Consider the following 18,336-nt stretch of genomic DNA (forward strand, 5'->3'; position numbering starts at 1 on the left):
CTCTCTCTCTCTCTCTCTCTCTCTCTCCGTCAAACCCTCCGCCATGGATCCCTTCTCCGATCCCTTCATCAGCGGCGCCGGTGACTCCTCATCGTCGGCCACCTCGTCGGCGGACCACGGCTGGCAGAAGGTCTCATACGCGAAGCGCCAGCGTCGCCCGAACCCAGCCCCTGCCGCCGCCGATCACCGACCCAATGGAGTCTCTTCCAATGTCTTCGCCTCCGTTGAGCGATCCGCCTTTGAACGCCGTAAAGCAATCGAGGCGGCTGCGGAGGAATACGATGCCGCACCATCCAGATCGCGCCCTGGACCCGTTGCTGCTGCTGTGGATTCTGATGAGGATGATGATAGTGCTGGGGAGGGTGGGAAGGAGAATAGAGCTGTGGAGGATGAGAAGAAGATCAAGCAGAAGAAGCCGAAGAAACCTAAGGTCTCTGTTGCGGAAGCCGCGTCCAAAATCGATGCTACGAATCTTGCCGTATTCCTTGCTGATGTCTCGGTGAGGCTTTGGTGTTTTGATCTTGATCATGTGGTTCTCTCTTTTGCTTTTTGGTTTTTGTGGAATTTTTAATGGTCGATTGTTTTCGAGGCAGGCTTCGTATGAATCGCAGACGGATATCCAGCTGATGAGATTTGCTGATTATTTTGCGCGAGCATTTGCATCTGTGAGCGCATCAATGTTTCCCACCAAGATGTTCAAGGAATCACCTGTTTCGAAGATCGATGTGAGTATAGATCGAACCCCGATTTATTTGAGTGGATTGATTTGTTATTTTTTTCAAATTTGATTTTGTTCAGCTGCTTTATCAGCTGGATATTTATGCCTTTGGATGTCACTATTGAATTTCAACGAATATGCTGGAATAGTGAAGGACTGGATAGGGGTTGTTATTTTTTATCAAAAGGACTTTATTAACAACTTTGCTCTTATATATATATATATATATATTAAAATGGAAACATATGATTGATAGTGATGATGATGGTGCCCAACTTTGCAAATTGTTCACTAGCAGTTTTGGGAATGATTAATTTCATTATCATCTGTAATCTTTCTTTCAGAATGCATTTATTTTTGTTTATGTTTTGGTCATGGATTTTGCATGTTTGGCTTGATTTGGATGAGGATTGCGATAATTAGCGGTATATCAGATCTGTGCCCAGAGACTTCTCCTTTTTATCTCAATTTGAAAAACACCTGTAGGCTGGTTAGCATTTTGAAACCCCCATTATAAATGTTATCAATGTATATTCATGTCTTTTCATTATAGAATTGTAATTCTTGGATCTAAAACTTGTACTTTTTTAAAATTTCAAAGTTGCTCTGAATCTTTCCAGATGTCTTGTTCAAGTCAAACTCTAGCTAATGTTGATTGCTACATACTGATCTGGAAAAAGGTTATCTTTTCAATAATCTTTACACTGAGAAATCAAACGCAGCTTGATGAACACTTGAGCTTACTCCTTTCCTTGTCTTTTGATGATCATAAAGCACATTTATGCTGGGGCTTTTGATGGCTATAATGGTAAGAAAGAATTGAGGTGAAATGGGTTGTTGTTTTATGTATAATCCTTGTAGACAAGTTGATGTCCTACGACAAACTTTGCATGATAAGTTCTTTCGGAATACCTAGCATTTAACCGGCAACATTTTCCTTTCATGTTTCTTTTCGGTTAATCTCATGTCCACATTGTGATTTTCACTACTGACTTATAAGCTAATGGTGAAAGAAGTATCCTTTTGCATGCCAAGGTTTTTCAGGAATTGCTTCATATAAAACTAAAGCTGCTTTGCTTTTTCATTTTTTACGTACTACTTCTATATTCTTAATTTTTATGTGAAAAATAACATTGGGCATGAAAGTTCCTTCTACCTATAAACTTGTCTTTCAAGTGATTGAGATGACCTAGAAGCATGATTCATTTTATGCTTTGTAAGCTAACCTGTTTTGAATATTTGGAGCAGATTCCCCTGTCCCATATACCTGATGCAGTTTATAAAACCTCGGTGGATTGGATTGCTCAAAAGCCTGTTGAAGCTCTTGGTGGTTTTGTTTTGTGGTGCCTGGATGTCATCTATGCTGATCTGGCAAGTCAATCAGTACCTGCTAAGGGCTCAAAAAAATCTGCGGCACAGCTGCCTTCAAAGGCTCAGGTAACATTTAGCCAGTGTTATTGATTTCATTTTTTCTTGATGACTAGTGGAGTCAAATAGATTAATCTGAACCCTGACTATGTATCACAATCTGATCACTCATGGTTGTTCATTGATGTGCAATAATTCGTTGCTGCTTCTTTCTGATACTCAAAATTTAATTCAGTTGAAGGTACAAATAGTTAATTGGCTTCAAGAAATGTATGAAATGAAAATTCAAATGATGTGAAGGTGGGACATGCCTTTATAACTGCCGAATTAAAACTATTCAAACTCTTTCCTCATTATTTGGTTTTCACTTGCATTTTTTTAGATTATCTATGATAAATCCTCCTACTTTTGGAGATTTTGGCCTTGGCTTTTTCCATCAAAGCATAATGCATATGGAGGTGATTAGTCTGAGGTCTTTAAAAGATCTTTCACTTGCATGTATTACATTTGTTTCCATATGTACCATCCTTCCAAAATATCTAATGTTCATTTTACTTGGATCTGCAGATCTTCCTGATTAATATCATTCTGTGCTTAGATTTGTAACAACCTCTCTTCCCAAAAGTTTTCGGTTTGCTATTTTTGCTAGCACTTCAGGTTAAGGTATCAGACATGCTAACTTATGGTTAGTTTTTTTAAACAATGATGGTATTGGGAAATTGAGGTTCAGGGATGTAAATAGCCATAATTCTGAGACTAGAAAATTTTGTTATAGGTGGCAGGATCTGCAGCTTCTATATCAGTCCCAGATACTGCTCACACTAACAGAGTACTTATATCCAGTCTTGGGCAGTGTTTTGCAAATTTTCTAGTTAATTATAGAAGATTCTTGTGATCTCTGAACGTTTGATCACCTGAAAGATTTTTGATGGCATATAAATGTCGTGTAATATGTATATTGGCTAAAAGTTTAATTGCTTCTGTATGAAGTGTGAGATAGTTGATTTATAATCTGGCAACATTTGTGAAGATATTGACACTTGGCATGAATGCCTTGTAATATTAAAATTGGATCTTAGGCACAGAAAATTGTAACTAAGGCACCGATACATATCATTTAGCTAAACATGAGGTGCGGTGACTGATTTTCATGAGCATTTATGACTTTAATTATTGCAGGGGGAATGCTAATGTTTTCCCTCATTTGCTGAATTTTCTTTTTCTTAATGCTGAAAAGGTATTTACAACTTACAGGTTGCAATTTTTGCGGGACTTGCAATGATAATAAGGAGGAAACCTGATGTACTTGTGAGCATTACTCCAAAATTAAGAGAGAGCACAAAGTATCAAGGACAAGACATGGTTCCTATCATTATATGGAGCGTAGGTCAAGTGAGTGGTTTGCCTTTTTTTCATATCATGCGCAGCTTAACAGAGTATATAGTGACATCCAAACTGATAATGAGTCTTTAATGTAGGCTTCTCAGGGAGATCTTGTTATTGGAATGTATTTGTGTTCACATTTTCTGCTTCCTTCAATATGTGGAAAGTCAAATGTTAATCCACAATTTCGTGACTGGGTTTTGCAATTGGTTGAGAGGTTAGCTCCGGATTGTATTGGTGCCATTGCATTCCTCGTTCTGCAACTCTTATTGCCACTTTCTTATTTGTTTCCTTTATAGGATCCTGTCTGGGCCAAAGGCTAGATCTATCTTACTGAATGGTGCTGTGAGAAAGGGAGAGCGCCTGGTTCCACCTTCCGCGCTTGATTTGCTGATGCAATCTGCATTTCCTGCTCCTTCTGCAAGAGTCAAGGTTGGTTCAATCATGAATGCTCCATTGGAAATTTATTTGTGTTCTTTGCTCTAACATATATTTATTTTGCAGGCTACTGATAGGTTTACTGCTGTTTATCCCACCCTTAAAGAGCTGGCTCTGGCTGGTTCTCCTGGAACTAAAACTACAAAACAAGCATCACAGCAGCTTTTACCTTACACAATTAAAGCGATGCAGGGAGGTATGCATGCATCAGATCGCCATGGGTCTTATTTACTTTGTTGCATGTTTTATTTTGAAATAATCAATTGACATAAGATCTCTGTGATGCCTGGACATCAAATGACACCTACATTGCAGACAATCCTGAATTGACCAAAGAAGCAACTGATGTCTTCTTATGGTGTTTGGCTCAAAATGCGGAATGTTACAAGCAGTGGGTAAGCAGTTCTGTTACATTTGATTTTTCTCGAGTATTTCCTATTTGTCTCCATGGCTATTATTATTAACAACTGTCTTCAGGAAAAACTATATTTGGAGAATATCAGTGAAAGTGTTGCTGTTCTGCGGAAACTTTCTGATGAATGGAAGGTGTACTCGGGGAAACTCTCTCCTTTGGATCATCTGAAGGAAACTCTTAATCACTTGAGAGCCAAGGTAACTTGACTCCCATAAATCACTGTCATTGCTGTGTTATGTCTTTTTACCCATATCTCAACCAGATCACTTGTTATCAATTGTGCAGAATGAAGAGGCCCTATCTGGTTCTTTAGATGCCAGTAGCCAGGCATCTGTCAAAGAGGCTGACAAGTACTGTAACATGATCCTGAGACGGTTAAAGCGCGGGTTTAGCTGTGGAAAGGGTGCGGTGCTTATCTTAACGGTGGCAATTGCGGCTGCCGCATTTGTCAACTGGAATGAACCTCCAGAGATATTATCAAGCATTCTAGAGATGAACTCGAAGTTCTTCCAACCATGAATTACAAGAAAAACACAGTGATTGCTTTCAGGGAAACATGCGAAGTGCATCCCTACAACAACAACAACAACAACAATGATGATGATGATAGTTAGAATCACTGTTTTTGGCACTGAAATTAGTCATCAGACTAGCCTGTGAGAAGTTTTAAAGCCACCAACTTTTACCAGCAACTCCTATCAAGTTTTTCTCCCTTTTTATTTTCTGCAACAAAAATGGTTCTTATTTTTTTGGGCTTTGTTTTTGAAGGTTATTTAAATTTCCTTTTAATGAACATCGAGTTGAAATTGTGGCACATCTACTGCTAATGTTCGTTTGCTGTCGACCATGTTATGATAAATCAAACAAACATGCAGTGTTAAATCCCCAAATCAACCATACCTTTGTTTTTTTTTTTTTTTTAAAGATATTATTATTGGTTACTTTTACACTATTAAATCAAACCAGCCGGATGCACCAAATACAAGCTGGGGTTAAATTATTCGAATTCAGTTATTTATTTAGAGATTTAGAATTTTGTCATAAATTGAAATATAAATCTAACCAGAAGAATGAACAACTGGTCAATATCTGGGAACTAGTGACTGAGCGTACACGCATAGCACTTGGCGTTTGTCGGCAGTAGACGGTCAAAATTGTTGCCTTAAATTGCAAACCTCTCCCACCCTGATTGAGAACTCTCTGTCCCCAGAGCATTAAAACCTCTCAAAGCTCTATCTAATGAAAACATTCCACCTGGGGAAAACACCAGTACTTTTAAATGAAAAAGAAGTCTCATTTCCCCATCCATTAACAACAAGTCATCTTATTAGACTTGTTCTTCTTTACAAATAATACAAAAGCTAGCTAAAAAAGCTTTTCTCAGGCAGACAACTCTCCCATGTGACTAGTGTGAGTGCCCTGTCTTGTTGTCAACCATTCTCTTCAAAGTTTAAATGGGCCACTTAGTTGTGTTGCTTTGTACAGTGTACTCACACAAAAAGCCTTCCTTGTTCATTTCTTGTTACTAGTGCTCACCAGGCTCCTCCACCATCCTTTTCACCACTTCCATGTCTCTTCTCCTTTGCTCTCCCTCTTCCTCCAGGATCTCTCTTCAGGTACTCTCCTTCCTTATCTCTCTTTCTTCCTCTGTAAACATATACTGTTGAAGCATTATTACTTGGGACAGTTAGTGTTGGTTTTGTTCAGTGGATAATGGAAGGAGTTTCTTTCATTTTGAGTTTTGTTGCTTCTGGGCCTGTTTTTGGGATTTGCTTGTAGTTTAGATGGTCTTTTAAAGTAGTTTACTAGCTTCTGGAATATTTCATTTTGAAGGAGTTTCTTGTTTTTCTGTCTGGGAATTCATTGATGTTAAATTCACTTGGAATTTGCTTAATTTGTTCTTTATAGGGGAAAAATCTGGTCTTATATATATATATATATATATGCTTTACTGTGTGCTTGTGATTTCTGTGTGGTTTCATTTGGAGTATTAATGAGAAGTAGATGAAAGCTTTGCTGTGTTGTGGAACCACCAACATGAATAACATAATAGACCATGCTATATGGAATTATCTGGTTATTCTGTTCATATTGATATTCAGAAGTTTGAAGCAAAGTTTAATGTTTAGAACTGATGTTCATCTTCTTGTAGAGCAATCACCAGTTATATGAATTCTTTGTTGAATTTATAGGTGGTTCCATTAATTCAATCACCACCATGAATGACAGAACATGTAAAGATTCCATATGAAGTTATTTGGTTTTCTATGTTCATATTAATATTCAGGAGTTCAAACTGTAGTTTAATAATGCTCAGAAGTCAGAAGTGATGTTTATCTTCATGTAACACTAATTGATATGTAATCTCTTTTGAATCAAAAGGTAGTTCTATTAGTTCAACCATGGCCATGAATAACAGAGTTGTCCACCCTATCCAGAACTACCTGCTCATTCTGTTTATGATATTCTTAATTCTTATGTTTGAAGCAAAGTTTAGTATTTAGAACTGATGTTCATCTTCATGTAGAGAAAACCATCATGGACCGCCAGTCGGCATCAGTCTTTTATCAGCATGGAAGAGCAAAAGGTGCTTGGTTTTAGAAGTACAAACAATGAGTTTATCGGCATGCGAATTGCTGGCTTGGGAAACAAACTCAGAATTCAATGGAATTTTCTTGGTGGATCGAGAGTTATGGTTCATCCGAAAGTTACAAGATTGAACAATCTCCGAAAAGGCCCCATTATTTCAGCTTCATGTGATCTTTCTTATTATCCTTTTTAATCTCTATCAAAAAATTCATTACATTTTTCCTGCTAAACTTTTTCTGAACAAATTACTTAACCACAGGGCTGGCGAGTTCTCAGATAGCTTCTAGTGCCTTCACTTTGGGCACCATTGCCGTTCTTCCATTCTATACTTTGATGGTTTTGGCGCCTAATACTGATTTGGTACGTTAATTCGCATAGATTCCAAGGCTGTCAAAGGATATAAAGTTTTAACTTTTACAGTAATCTGACTGTATTTTTGGTTAATGAAATCCAGACACGAAGAACCATGGAGAGTAGTATGCCTTATGTGCTACTTGGTGTTCTTTATGCATACCTTCTTTACCTTTCGTGGACTCCTGACACTTTACGCGCAATGTTTGCAAGCAAATACTGGCTTCCAGAGGTTTGTATCTTTCGATTTTGAATTTTCATTCATCTATCTTCTTGTTTATGTGCCGATTCTTATGTGCAGTTGCCTGGAATTACAAGAATGTTCTCCAATGAAATGACTGTGTCTTCTGCATGGATTCATTTACTGGCTGTCGATCTCTTCGCTGCGAGGTTGATACTCATAGAATTACAATCCCCATATCCGGCCAGTCTTTAGTGAATTATTAATACTTGAACTGAAACTATGTTCAATTATAATGCAAATTTCGTTTTTCAGGCAGGTGTTTCACGACGGCTTGAAGAACAAAATAGAGACAAGGCATTCAGTTTCGTTGTGCCTGCTTTTCTGTCCCGTTGGCATCGTCACTCATGTGATCACCAAGGTAATAACTCAAATGGCGAAAAGATCACACTGAAGCATGAATCCGTGGATCTATAGACTTTGCAGCAATCTTGTTATTCTTTTTTTTTCTTAAATTTAGACTGTTCTGATTGTTCCGATCTTTATGGTGTATTGTTTTTGTACATTTTCTTCAATTCAATAAATCATCCCAGTTCATTTTTGATACGATGAACTTCAATTCAATTATCCAAATGAATGCTCATCTCACTCAACCACTCAATCTATTTGTAATCTTCATGACAAGATATTTCTGCAATTTCACCAGACTTATAAAATTTGGTGGTAATGTACAACTGTTCCAGTGATTTAGTCATCTTACTATTAATGGTATATTGTGTCTAATATCATGTTTGATAGCTTTAATTCTTGAAGTTAATATTTTCTTGTCATTAATTATCTACTACTGATTTCATTCATAAGATTAACTAATAAATTACAATGTGAAACCAAGATCAACAAATCAACTATACCACTCCGTGACAAATCTTCTTCTTCTTCTGTATGTGTGAAATCAATCCATCTTTTCTCTCTTTCTTCCTCTTTCTTTGCCGTAACGCATGCTCTACTTAATATATGTTACATATATATATATATATATATATATATAAACTTGATTACATATTTCCATTCACAAAGACAACACTAGTTCTTCTCTGCAACAATGTCCAATAAAATTGATATTCTTACTCTCATCCTTCTCTTTCTCGGTCTTCCATCATTCAGCCATGGTTGGGGAGTAGATGGTCATCTCATCACTTGCCAAATAGCTCAGGTTTCTTCCTTTTTTTACCTTAAATTATTAGAGTAACTAATAGTTTCGCATTGATGAGAATATATAATACATGTTCTGTTTTCATCTCTATCAGAATCTCTTAACTGAATCAGCAGCAAATGCAGTAAAACAACTCCTGCCGACCTTCGCCGACGATGATCTTAGTAGCTTATGCTCTTGGGCAGACAAAGTGAAGTTCAAGTATCCCTGGTCATCTCCTCTTCACTACATTGACACTCCTGATCACCTCTGTAACTATAATTATGACAGTGAGTGAGTTTAACATTTAACTTTGTTTTTGTTTTTTACTTTTCTATTTCTTTATATTAATTTTTTATGAGTAGGAGATTGTAAGAATGAGAATGGAGATAAAGGGATGTGTGTTTCTGGAGCTATAAACAACTACACCAATCAACTTTTGGCTTATGGAAGCTCTTTTTCTAGTGCTTATAATCTCACAGAATCACTTCTTTTCCTTTCTCATTTCATTGGTGACATTCATCAGGCATGCTAACTATGCATCCATAAAAAGCACTGTACTTTTTCTATAAAAATAATTATTATTATAAATCTTTTGATTGAGTTGTGATTTGGTACAATGAACAACAACAACAGCCATTGCATGTGGGGTTTACATCAGATAAAGGAGGCAATGCAATTGATGTTCATTGGTACACAAAGAAAGAAGTTCTCCACCATGTAAACCTTTAAAGCCAAATTCATTTGATTATATGAATTTGTTGTGTGTTTGTTTTTATCAGATTTCTGCTGAATTTTCTGCAGGTTTGGGATGATGACATAATTGAGACAGCAGAAGAGAGATTTTATAATTCTGATGTTGAGCAATTTGTCAATGCAATTAGACAAAACATATCGGTAAGAATTTGCAGAAACAATCGATTTTAATTAATAAATTGTAGCCTGATTAATTTTTCTCTTTTAACATTTATATAAAATTCAACAGGGAAGCTGGTCTGATCAAGTGGAGAAATGGCAGAAATGCAGTTACAACAAAACATCCTGCCCTGATGTGTATGCTTCTTTATACTAATTTCTTACTATAAACTTCAAGCAGAAATACGATTTTTTTATCGTTTCATTTATAGGTATGCAACTGAAAGCATCACTGCAGCATGTCAATGGGCTTACAGAAATGCGACCGAAGGATCGGTTTTAGACGGTAAAGAAAGAAAAATTAATCCAAACATCTATTGCCATCAAATTCAGAAAAAAAAAGACAACAGAAATGGTTCTAATATATATATATATATATATATGCAGATGATTATTTTTTATCCAGATTACCAGTTGTTAATCTTCGGTTAGCTGAAGGTGGAGTTAGATTAGCAGCAACACTCAACAGAATATTCAGACAATAGTTTATGAATATAGAACCAATGTTTGTGGGGCCAAAATTTAGCTTTATTCATGCATGTAGTGTCTCCAAGTTGCAAAAATATAATTCCAATACTTTTTTTCAATGGCCAAATCCATGGAATGCCAATGCATTATCAATCATTTCCATTACAAAACATCAATATCATCTACAGAGAAATAATAATAATAATATAAATATAAGATTTATTGTGTCTCTGATAAAATTTCTGCAGGAATTCATCAATCATCAACAAAACTATTTGACTGTTCAATGAATCAAAATCAAAATCAAAATTCATTGCTGGAAACATACAGCTGTATGGATTGGATATATTTTTTTTTCTGCAGAAATTTAATATCATTGGAAACAATAGAATGCATTTATTTTATGCATGAAGGTAGGAAGGCCAACACAAGAACAAGAAGCACACATGTGTCTAGAAGCATGGGAAAAAGAGCAAAAGCATGTGGTCCTTTTGAGTCAAAAAGGCCAATGCTGAATGAAAGGAAAGCTTGTAGTACATCCCCCATGACCTTCTTGAGCTTCATATGCATCATTTACCTGAAAAAACAGCAAAAACAGAACAATAATTCATCATTATATCTTTCAAATAAAATTATATAAATATTTATTTATTTATAACTATTTGGTAAGTGACCTGTTGTGTTGCCATGGCTTCAATGTCTAAATTAAAGTCATAGAAAGAGCTTGCTGCAGAGAGCTTCATTGAGAGAAACTAAACAGAAATTCTAGTGTTAAAAACACAAGTTATTAAAAAAACAAAACAAAATAGTTTCAGTGAATTTTGAGCACACCTCAACTTGATTTTGGAGTGATTGAACATAGTTTATAATCTCATCAAGCATTACTGCCATTCCCATTGCCTGAAATAATTTAATTTCTTCATTAAATTTGATTGATTGATTGATTGATTATGAATTTAATTAAATCTCATACCTTATAGCAACCAGGAACAAGGTCTTGTAAACATCTCATCCTTTCATTTATCTTCTCTCTCCTCACCTGAACCATAATAAAGTATCACTGTTTAGTGAATAAATAATAGTATTATATAAAAGCCTAATTAATTAATTAATTAATTAATTAATAATCATTACTCTTTCAGCTAAACTATGGCTGTCAGTGGCTTGGCCTCTCTTAGCTCTCACATGAACAACTTCCTTTGGCTTCTCATCATCCTTTGAATTGCTTCTCCTTCTCTTTTTTTTCACCGAGCACTAAATAATATGGTATCAGAACTATTGTTTTCTCTATATTTATCACAAAATAATAACATAAAATACAAAAAATAATAAACACAACAACATAACATACATTTCTCTCCTTGTGTTTGTCATCGGTGATAGCGGAAGAGTTGCCGGAGAAAGTCTCCGGTAAAGCCTCGGCTTTCCTTTTCTTGTCCTCCTCGTTCTCGGTCGGAAATAATACCGATAAATTATCGATAAATGGTACTGGAGGCAAACTATAATCACTCACATTATCCTTGATCTCATCAAAATGGTGCATGAGCTCCATGGTTGAGTCCATGTCAATGAAGGAAAAGGATGAATCTGTTGACATGAATATGTGCTCAAATGTGAGTGAGTGGAAGAGCATGGACAATGTTTATAGTGAGAGTACCACAAATTCATCAATGTGAGAGCTAATAGGAGAAGGACACGTGGCAATTCAAGGTTCTTGATTCATGTGGGGCCTGGTCTCAGATTATATCCAATGGGTTTGGATTCATTCCAAATAGTTATGGTCTAATTGGCCTTGTTGATTGGCCTAGTGGGGTGCTATAGTGAAAAAGAGACAACATGACCCTTGTTAGTCTTTTTGTCTAGTGTTCAGAGAATGAGCTTTTTGTTTATTTTCTTTTATTATTATTTTTCTTTGGATGAATCTAGCACATCTTTGCTTATGATTGTCTAATATTAATTGATTAAAAAAAAATATGGATGTGAAGATGTTGGTGTTTTTTTTTAATGTTATACAATCTTTAATAATATCATGTGGATAAATAAACATTTTTTTTCTTTTGTTTTTGTTGTTTAAGTTATAGAAGTTAATTTGGGATGACTTTATTATGCATGAAAATTATTGTATTTTTTCTTTTATTTAAAGAGTGGTTTTATTAAAAAAAACGCGAAGATTATTAAAAAATAGTTTATTACATTCAAATAATTTTGGTAGAATCAAACTAAAATTATATACAATTTAAAACAAAATATAATAATTGATTTTTTAGACAATTTAAATAAGAACACGAACTTTGTTTTAAATTTCGTTTATCCATGAACAAATACAATATTATTAAAATTTTTACTCATTTAATTTTTTTAAAACCCTTTTATCTACTCCAAAATTGGACAAAGTTTTTTTAAAATTTTCATTTCTTTCATTTGTTGGAAATGGCATTTCCTACTTCTTTGTCACTCAAGTAAGAAAAATTATTTCTATTATAAGTTAAATTAGTAGATGAAATTCAAGAGTGCCAATAAATATGAATGGAAATGGTAAAAAGGTTTGGTAAGCATTTATTCCCATAAATTGAAAACTTGTGGTCACAAAATGATTTTACAATGATAGTTTTAAAAAGCCTTAGTAGTAAATGTTGATTTTAATGCAAATCGGTATGTTTCTCATCAAATTTCTTTCTTTTCACCGGCATTTCTTTTGAATTTCATATTTGACTTCTTGATTTACATCCTATAGATTTTACATGAAATGCATGCCTGATTTTGAGCATAAGATAAATGTAACTTATTGTATATATCTTGTTTTTATTTATTTATTTATCTTAAAAAGCTAGTACTTGTTTCATTTTTAATTCTATGTCTTGCAAAATTTAATTATTAAAAATGAGAATTAGGTTTGATTGGTTTATGCAAAATGAATGAAGAATTGGAAACAATTTGATGACATGCATTTATTATTTATTTATTTTTTTTTTGGTTAGGTTTGAACTTGGAAAAATGATGATCTATCCTACTTGGGTGTTGGGAAAAAAACATTTCTAATTACTAATGAATTTGAAATCAAAGGACGGATTTCTAAATTGTGTGTGTGTGTGTGTGTGTGTGTGTGTGTGTGTGTGTTTTAACATTTTATTTTATTATAATTTAAGAGCTTTTAAGTATAGAGGGTATTTAAAAAATAATCATGTGTGTACATGATACAATAGTTGAAATTTTCTGTATGCTAATGCTAATAATAATAATAATAATAATAATAATAATAATAATAATAATAATAATAATAATATAATGTTTGAATCTCATATCTGACTTCTTGATTTACATATTATATTATTATGAATTTAACATTAAATACATGACTAATTTTGAGCATAACATAAATGTAACTTGTCCTATATATCTTATTTTAAATTTATTTATTTAAAAATCTTGTACTTGCTTGGTTCCCATATCAATGTCTTGAAAACTTTAATTATTAGAAATGAGACTTAAGTTTGATTGCATTAATTTATTTGATGATCTATCTATGTGTTTTTTAATTTTATTGTATTACACTTTAAAAGCTTTTAAATAGTATCAAAGGCATTAAAAAAATAAATCATGTGTGTTATGTGCGTGATACAATGATCTAAATTTCATATCACGCCATTGAATCATCACTTTCAAGCTCTCTCTTACTTTTCATCATTTGCTAATGTTTACTGTATATATATACACATATATTTATAAAAAAAAATCTAGTACTTAACTCATTCTAAATTCAATATCTTGAAAATTTCAATTAGAAAAAAAAAATGAGAACTAAGTTTGATTGTTTTATGCAAAATAAGTGAAGAATTGAAAACAATTAAATGACATGCAGTTATTATACCCATTTTGTTAAATTTAGACTTGAAAAATGATAATCTATCATACTTAGAAAATAATATTTTTAATAACTAATGAACTTGAAATAAGAGTGATTTTTAAATGTGTGTGTTTTAATTTATTTTATTACAATTTAAGTACTTTTAAATATTATAGAGAGTATTTGAAAAATAAACATGTTGTGTATATATATATTCAATGGTTGAAATTCTCTGTTTTTATTATATTGAGTAAAAAATCGAAAATAAAAGCTAAAGCCTTTTTCATTTCATAAGTTGAAAAAAATATAGGATATTATTTGAAAAATAAAAGTTCCATAAAAATAGCCCTATCATTTTGATATATACAATTATAAGAATAATATTGAGTAAATTTTAAATTTTCAAAAATTTTCTTTCAGAAACAAATCAAATTATTTTTGTTAATGGCATATTGGTGAATATGGAGACAAAAAAAAAAAAAAATTTAGAAGCAAAATGTGAATCAAATTTTGTTACACATATAAATTCAATGCATAGATAGAGATATGCAAATATTAGGCCTTCCAAAAAAGATTATTAGACTTTAACAAATCATCTTCTTCCAAATCTATTTACTTTTAAATTTTGAAAGAATATAAATACTTTATTGCCGGTATATAAAAAGATATGAATAGAAATATATCATAAATATGTTCACATTGACTAGTTGTATATCTTTTCATTAGTAATAATAATCCTAAGCATTATTCAAACCAACCCAACCAACCATTTGAAATAAATATGTGATTATCATTGATTAAAAATATATGTAATATTCTCAATCTCAATTAATACTTAATTTGATATATATATATATATATATATAAAGAGAGCTTGTTTTAAAAAGAATAAATATAAAATATCATCCTAGGACTATCCTAAGCAGTTGTGCATTAAGGTGTTATATAAAATACATCTTCTAGAAAAGGTTTATTGATTGGATTACGTAAAGTTAATAACCACATCTAACAAGAATCTCACTATGATTAAGAACACTAATTAAATGGTTAATGCTTAATTGAAAGTTGAAAAAGGGAAGTCTATAAGACCTTATGATTAGGAGTTAGAAACAAATTAAAAAGAAGTAAGTCCATGTTTTCAAATGAGAAACATCAACTTCCATTTATGTTATCTTTTCAAGAAGAGATCATTAATCAAAAGGGATAACTTTTTTTTTTCTCTCTAATGGCCGGTGGTCTCGTTTACCAAATTGATGGTTTGGATTACATAAATAATTAATATGCTCTTTTCACCCATCTCTCTCTTTCTCTCTTTATATCTCTCTCTAAATAATTAACATAACATTACTCATTGCAATTCAATGGCTTTAATTCATGACTTTTTTGTAACATGAAAGTTGATGCCATTCACATTCTATTATTTAATTACGATACCAATCATATTCACTAGTAGTTTTCTTTACATGCATTAATCTATGAATCATAAACTAATTTAAAAATTCAACTTAGATTTATAAAGTTTGATAGTTTTACCTACTCTTTGAAACACCCCTACTTTTATTTGGTTAGCTGTGATCAAGACTGATTCAAGTGCCTTAAGAGGATATTTACCGGAACTAATATGATTGATTTGCAAGATATTCTCTTCATTCTTTTTCATAAAGTTTATGAAATTTAGTTCATTTTAAATTATAGTTAATGGTCATTTTTTTAATTCTATATATCTCTATTATATATTTGGACATGGGAGGTTTTTCTCATCCTACTCCTCATGAATGAAATAATTCAAGGTGTAGATGCCTCACAAAAAGCTATCTTATTGGCACCAATTTTTATATATATACATATACATAACTAACCCAAGAGGCGTTTTTGTTGTTTTCTATACAAACAAATGATCTTTGTTAGGGGAAAGCCCCTAAACCCCTTCAAAGTCATAGTACATATATCATTTATTTTAATTTTTTTTTTAAGATTTTGATCTATTAGTTTTTTGGAGCGAGTTACTAAAAGCCTTATGAGTACATAAAAATTTAAACTCGAAAACACATGCTTAAGTAATTTAAGCTCTATCACAAGAGTTAACTAAAATTAGGGTAAATTAAGTCTTATATATGTCAAAACTTATTTGATAATACTAATTAACTCATGATAATTTTTTTTTTAATTTATACCATATTAAAATTTATGTATGTATGTATTTATGAATGTATGTATGGATAAATTTTTTCACTTTGATCTTAAAATAGGAAATTATATAATTTCATAACATTGTATGCATCAAATTAACATCAAAAGAAGTCTAACTTTAGAAGCATTCATCATATATAATGATCACATTTTGTGTAATAGTCAATATATATCTCATGACCTAGGATTAATACAACCCTATATATTATAGCTTTAGACTTGAAAACAAATGAGAAGAAACTAATGAAAAAAGAAAATAAAGATTAGAGAGTGATGGGCACTATCATCTTCAATCTTTCTTAATAGTCATGGATCCGAGGAGGCTTGTCTCTTTCCAATTGATTTGAGCACTTGCTTTGGAAATTAAACAACTAAGTGATTGATGTCACACCTACCAATAAATTGAAATCCTAGCAAACTTTCATCCTACACGCATCAAACCATTGCTAACCATCTCAATGTGTTTTTATACATTTTAGTTATATATATATATATATATATAGATATATATATATATATATATATATAACACTTCCTAAATTTCATTGATTCATATTTTATTTAATTTTATTGAGTATAAGTATTATTCCTCATTTCATATAGTTAGTCTCCACTTTTAAAAGTACATTGAATATAAGACTAATTAATATTTTATTTAAATTGAATGAACATAATCATTCTCTCATTTCATATAATTAATTAATTATGCTACGGTTAGTCTCCGTTTTTTAAAGTACATTGAATATAGAATTGATTAAAATAACTTGATTCGTTCATTATGTTTGGAGTGTGTTATTTTGCCGTTAAAAAACATATGCAAATATTTTATATCATTATTTCAATATAAAAATAAAAGAACATTAACCGTTTTTCTTGTATTTTTAATTAATTATTATAGCTATATTCTTTAGTACTTTTATAAGGTTTTATCTTAATTATATATATATATATATATATTAAATTTCTTATAAAAAAATTCAAACATATATATCTTGCTTTATATCTATATATCTAGTTGCATGAATCATAAGCCTTGGACTTTGGAGAAGTACATCAAAGCTTGAGAGGAACAACTAAACAAGTGATTGCCAACCATGTGTGTGTTCTTCTTTTTCAAACAACTATTAAAGAGCACTCCATAAGTTTATCCATTCTCACGCATGCATTAATTTCCAATCAATTTAAAAAAATAAACAAATTAAACAGTTTCATATGATTATCAAGTGCTTCTCAAAATTAAAGTTAGAATCTATCAATCACTAATAAAAATTAACTATGCATGTGTATGATTTGATTTCAAAACTATTGATAAATTATATATAATTTTTGAGATTCCCTTGTGAGCTTATCAAGGACATCATCTAAATTATTTGAACACGTGCAACAAAGACTTCCACTTTATATTCTTGCTAATTTAAACTTTTTTTTTCAATAAAAAAATAATTAAAGAAAATAAAGAAAAAGACATCCACTATCTTAAGTGTTGACAAGTCTTCAATATCAATAAGAACATATCATCTAACTATGACTTTGTTTGGAGCAAAGATATAGTTTCCAAATAGGAGACCATTTCTAGCTAGACACTATTTAATTGAAGTGGATGATTATAAAATTATTAAAAATGATCAAAATTATTGTGGGGAATAAAATATTTTAATTAATTGGTTTGTAGTTAATTAATATAATATCATGGTCAAAGATTGAAGCACAAAGCGTGGTTTATCCATGGACTATATATGGTTCTTTTCCATTCATCCTATATTATTGTCTTTGGAAATCTATTATTTTATTAGATTATGTATCTATTATTGTAGGTGAAAATATTTATAATAATCACAAGTGAATACCGTATATTACCATCCAATATTTTAGGCATGTTACATTATAATATTAAATATTTAATATTTTTAGCTACAATTATCATCCATAAATCAATCATTAATTAAATAAAGTTTGATTTATTTAATATAAAACTACATATGCTATTAAAGATAATTATTGTGAAGTTAATATGATTTGGTTAAATATATTTTTTTTTAAACTACTATTATTCTCAATATTTTGAGATTTTTTTTTAAAATTTAGATCAAACCCTCAACCTTTGATCATAGTTCGTAGTGCAGGCTTTAAGCACATACCACTAAAGAGGTTTGTGTCTAGAAATACCTTGGGCTCCTCTCTTTGGATCATTTAGATTTATGTAAATTATTATTTAATAAAAATAAAAAAAAATTTTGTTACACTTTTATTTAAATTTTATTTTAATTAGATCTGTCCTACATGA

General features: G+C 31.8%; 4 protein-coding genes across 4 annotated transcripts; 3 read left to right on the plus strand and 1 right to left on the minus strand.

Annotated features, from left to right (window-relative positions):
• LOC120280908 lies at window positions 1-5,212 on the plus strand. Its single transcript, XM_039287881.1, has 10 exons — window positions 1-499; window positions 594-725; window positions 1,967-2,155; window positions 3,341-3,478; window positions 3,565-3,686; window positions 3,769-3,901; window positions 3,974-4,103; window positions 4,223-4,302; window positions 4,385-4,519; window positions 4,608-5,212. The coding sequence occupies exons 1-10, from the start codon at window positions 44-46 to the stop codon at window positions 4,839-4,841; spliced, it is 1,749 nt and encodes a 582-aa protein (XP_039143815.1). The 5' UTR covers window positions 1-43; the 3' UTR covers window positions 4,842-5,212.
• A 572-nt stretch (window positions 5,213-5,784) lies between these two features.
• Window positions 5,785-8,056, plus strand: LOC120280912 (protein MAO HUZI 4, chloroplastic). The gene is made up of 6 exons (XM_039287884.1): window positions 5,785-5,938; window positions 6,850-7,078; window positions 7,171-7,271; window positions 7,366-7,494; window positions 7,564-7,652; window positions 7,759-8,056. Exons 1-6 carry the CDS (start codon window positions 5,891-5,893, stop codon window positions 7,895-7,897), a joined length of 735 nt encoding a protein of 244 aa, XP_039143818.1. The 5' UTR covers window positions 5,785-5,890; the 3' UTR covers window positions 7,898-8,056.
• Window positions 8,057-8,521: 465 nt separating this feature from the next.
• Window positions 8,522-10,137, plus strand: LOC120280910 (endonuclease 2). Its single transcript, XM_039287882.1, has 8 exons — window positions 8,522-8,656; window positions 8,751-8,925; window positions 9,001-9,161; window positions 9,272-9,355; window positions 9,440-9,532; window positions 9,621-9,688; window positions 9,763-9,836; window positions 9,938-10,137. Exons 1-8 carry the CDS (start codon window positions 8,546-8,548, stop codon window positions 10,033-10,035), a joined length of 864 nt encoding a protein of 287 aa, XP_039143816.1. The 5' UTR covers window positions 8,522-8,545; the 3' UTR covers window positions 10,036-10,137.
• Window positions 10,138-10,305: 168 nt separating this feature from the next.
• LOC120280913 (transcription factor BEE 1-like) lies at window positions 10,306-11,618 on the minus strand. The gene is made up of 6 exons (XM_039287885.1): window positions 11,370-11,618; window positions 11,153-11,272; window positions 10,992-11,057; window positions 10,850-10,918; window positions 10,693-10,770; window positions 10,306-10,595 (listed from the first exon to the last, which is right to left on the minus strand). The coding sequence occupies exons 1-6, from the start codon at window positions 11,613-11,615 to the stop codon at window positions 10,515-10,517; spliced, it is 660 nt and encodes a 219-aa protein (XP_039143819.1). The 5' UTR covers window positions 11,616-11,618; the 3' UTR covers window positions 10,306-10,514.
• Between the last annotated feature and the right edge of the window lie 6,718 nt (window positions 11,619-18,336).

The sequence above is a fragment of the Dioscorea cayenensis genome, chromosome 17 (genome assembly GCF_009730915.1).
Source record: "Dioscorea cayenensis subsp. rotundata cultivar TDr96_F1 chromosome 17, TDr96_F1_v2_PseudoChromosome.rev07_lg8_w22 25.fasta, whole genome shotgun sequence".
NCBI classification, from domain to species: domain Eukaryota; kingdom Viridiplantae; phylum Streptophyta; class Magnoliopsida; order Dioscoreales; family Dioscoreaceae; genus Dioscorea; species Dioscorea cayenensis.

What these genes read in the sequence shown, in the direction of transcription:
- LOC120280912 (XM_039287884.1), top strand. Translation starts at nt 5,891, where the DNA reads ATGTCTCTTCTCCTTTGCTCTCCCTCTTCCTCCAGGATCTCTCTTCAG. An exon ending in CCCCATTATTTCAGCTTCAT is followed by an intron (nt 7,079 to 7,170) that starts GTGATCTTTCTT and finishes ACTTAACCACAG; the next exon opens with GGCTGGCGAGTTCTCAGATA. An exon ending in GCAAATACTGGCTTCCAGAG is followed by an intron (nt 7,495 to 7,563) that starts GTTTGTATCTTT and finishes TCTTATGTGCAG; the next exon opens with TTGCCTGGAATTACAAGAAT.
- LOC120280910 (XM_039287882.1), top strand. Translation starts at nt 8,546, where the DNA reads ATGTCCAATAAAATTGATATTCTTACTCTCATCCTTCTCTTTCTCGGT. An exon ending in CTGTAACTATAATTATGACA is followed by an intron (nt 8,926 to 9,000) that starts GTGAGTGAGTTT and finishes TTTTATGAGTAG; the next exon opens with GAGATTGTAAGAATGAGAAT. An exon ending in CGAAGGATCGGTTTTAGACG is followed by an intron (nt 9,837 to 9,937) that starts GTAAAGAAAGAA and finishes ATATATATGCAG; the next exon opens with ATGATTATTTTTTATCCAGA.
- LOC120280913 (XM_039287885.1), bottom strand. Translation starts at nt 11,615, where the DNA reads ATGTCAACAGATTCATCCTTTTCCTTCATTGACATGGACTCAACCATG. An exon ending in ACAAACACAAGGAGAGAAAT is followed by an intron (nt 11,273 to 11,369) that starts GTATGTTATGTT and finishes CATATTATTTAG; the next exon opens with TGCTCGGTGAAAAAAAAGAG. An exon ending in TTGTTCCTGGTTGCTATAAG is followed by an intron (nt 10,919 to 10,991) that starts GTATGAGATTTA and finishes AAATTATTTCAG; the next exon opens with GCAATGGGAATGGCAGTAAT.
- LOC120280908 (XM_039287881.1), top strand. Translation starts at nt 44, where the DNA reads ATGGATCCCTTCTCCGATCCCTTCATCAGCGGCGCCGGTGACTCCTCA. An exon ending in TATTCCTTGCTGATGTCTCG is followed by an intron (nt 500 to 593) that starts GTGAGGCTTTGG and finishes TTTTCGAGGCAG; the next exon opens with GCTTCGTATGAATCGCAGAC. An exon ending in CGGAATGTTACAAGCAGTGG is followed by an intron (nt 4,303 to 4,384) that starts GTAAGCAGTTCT and finishes AACTGTCTTCAG; the next exon opens with GAAAAACTATATTTGGAGAA.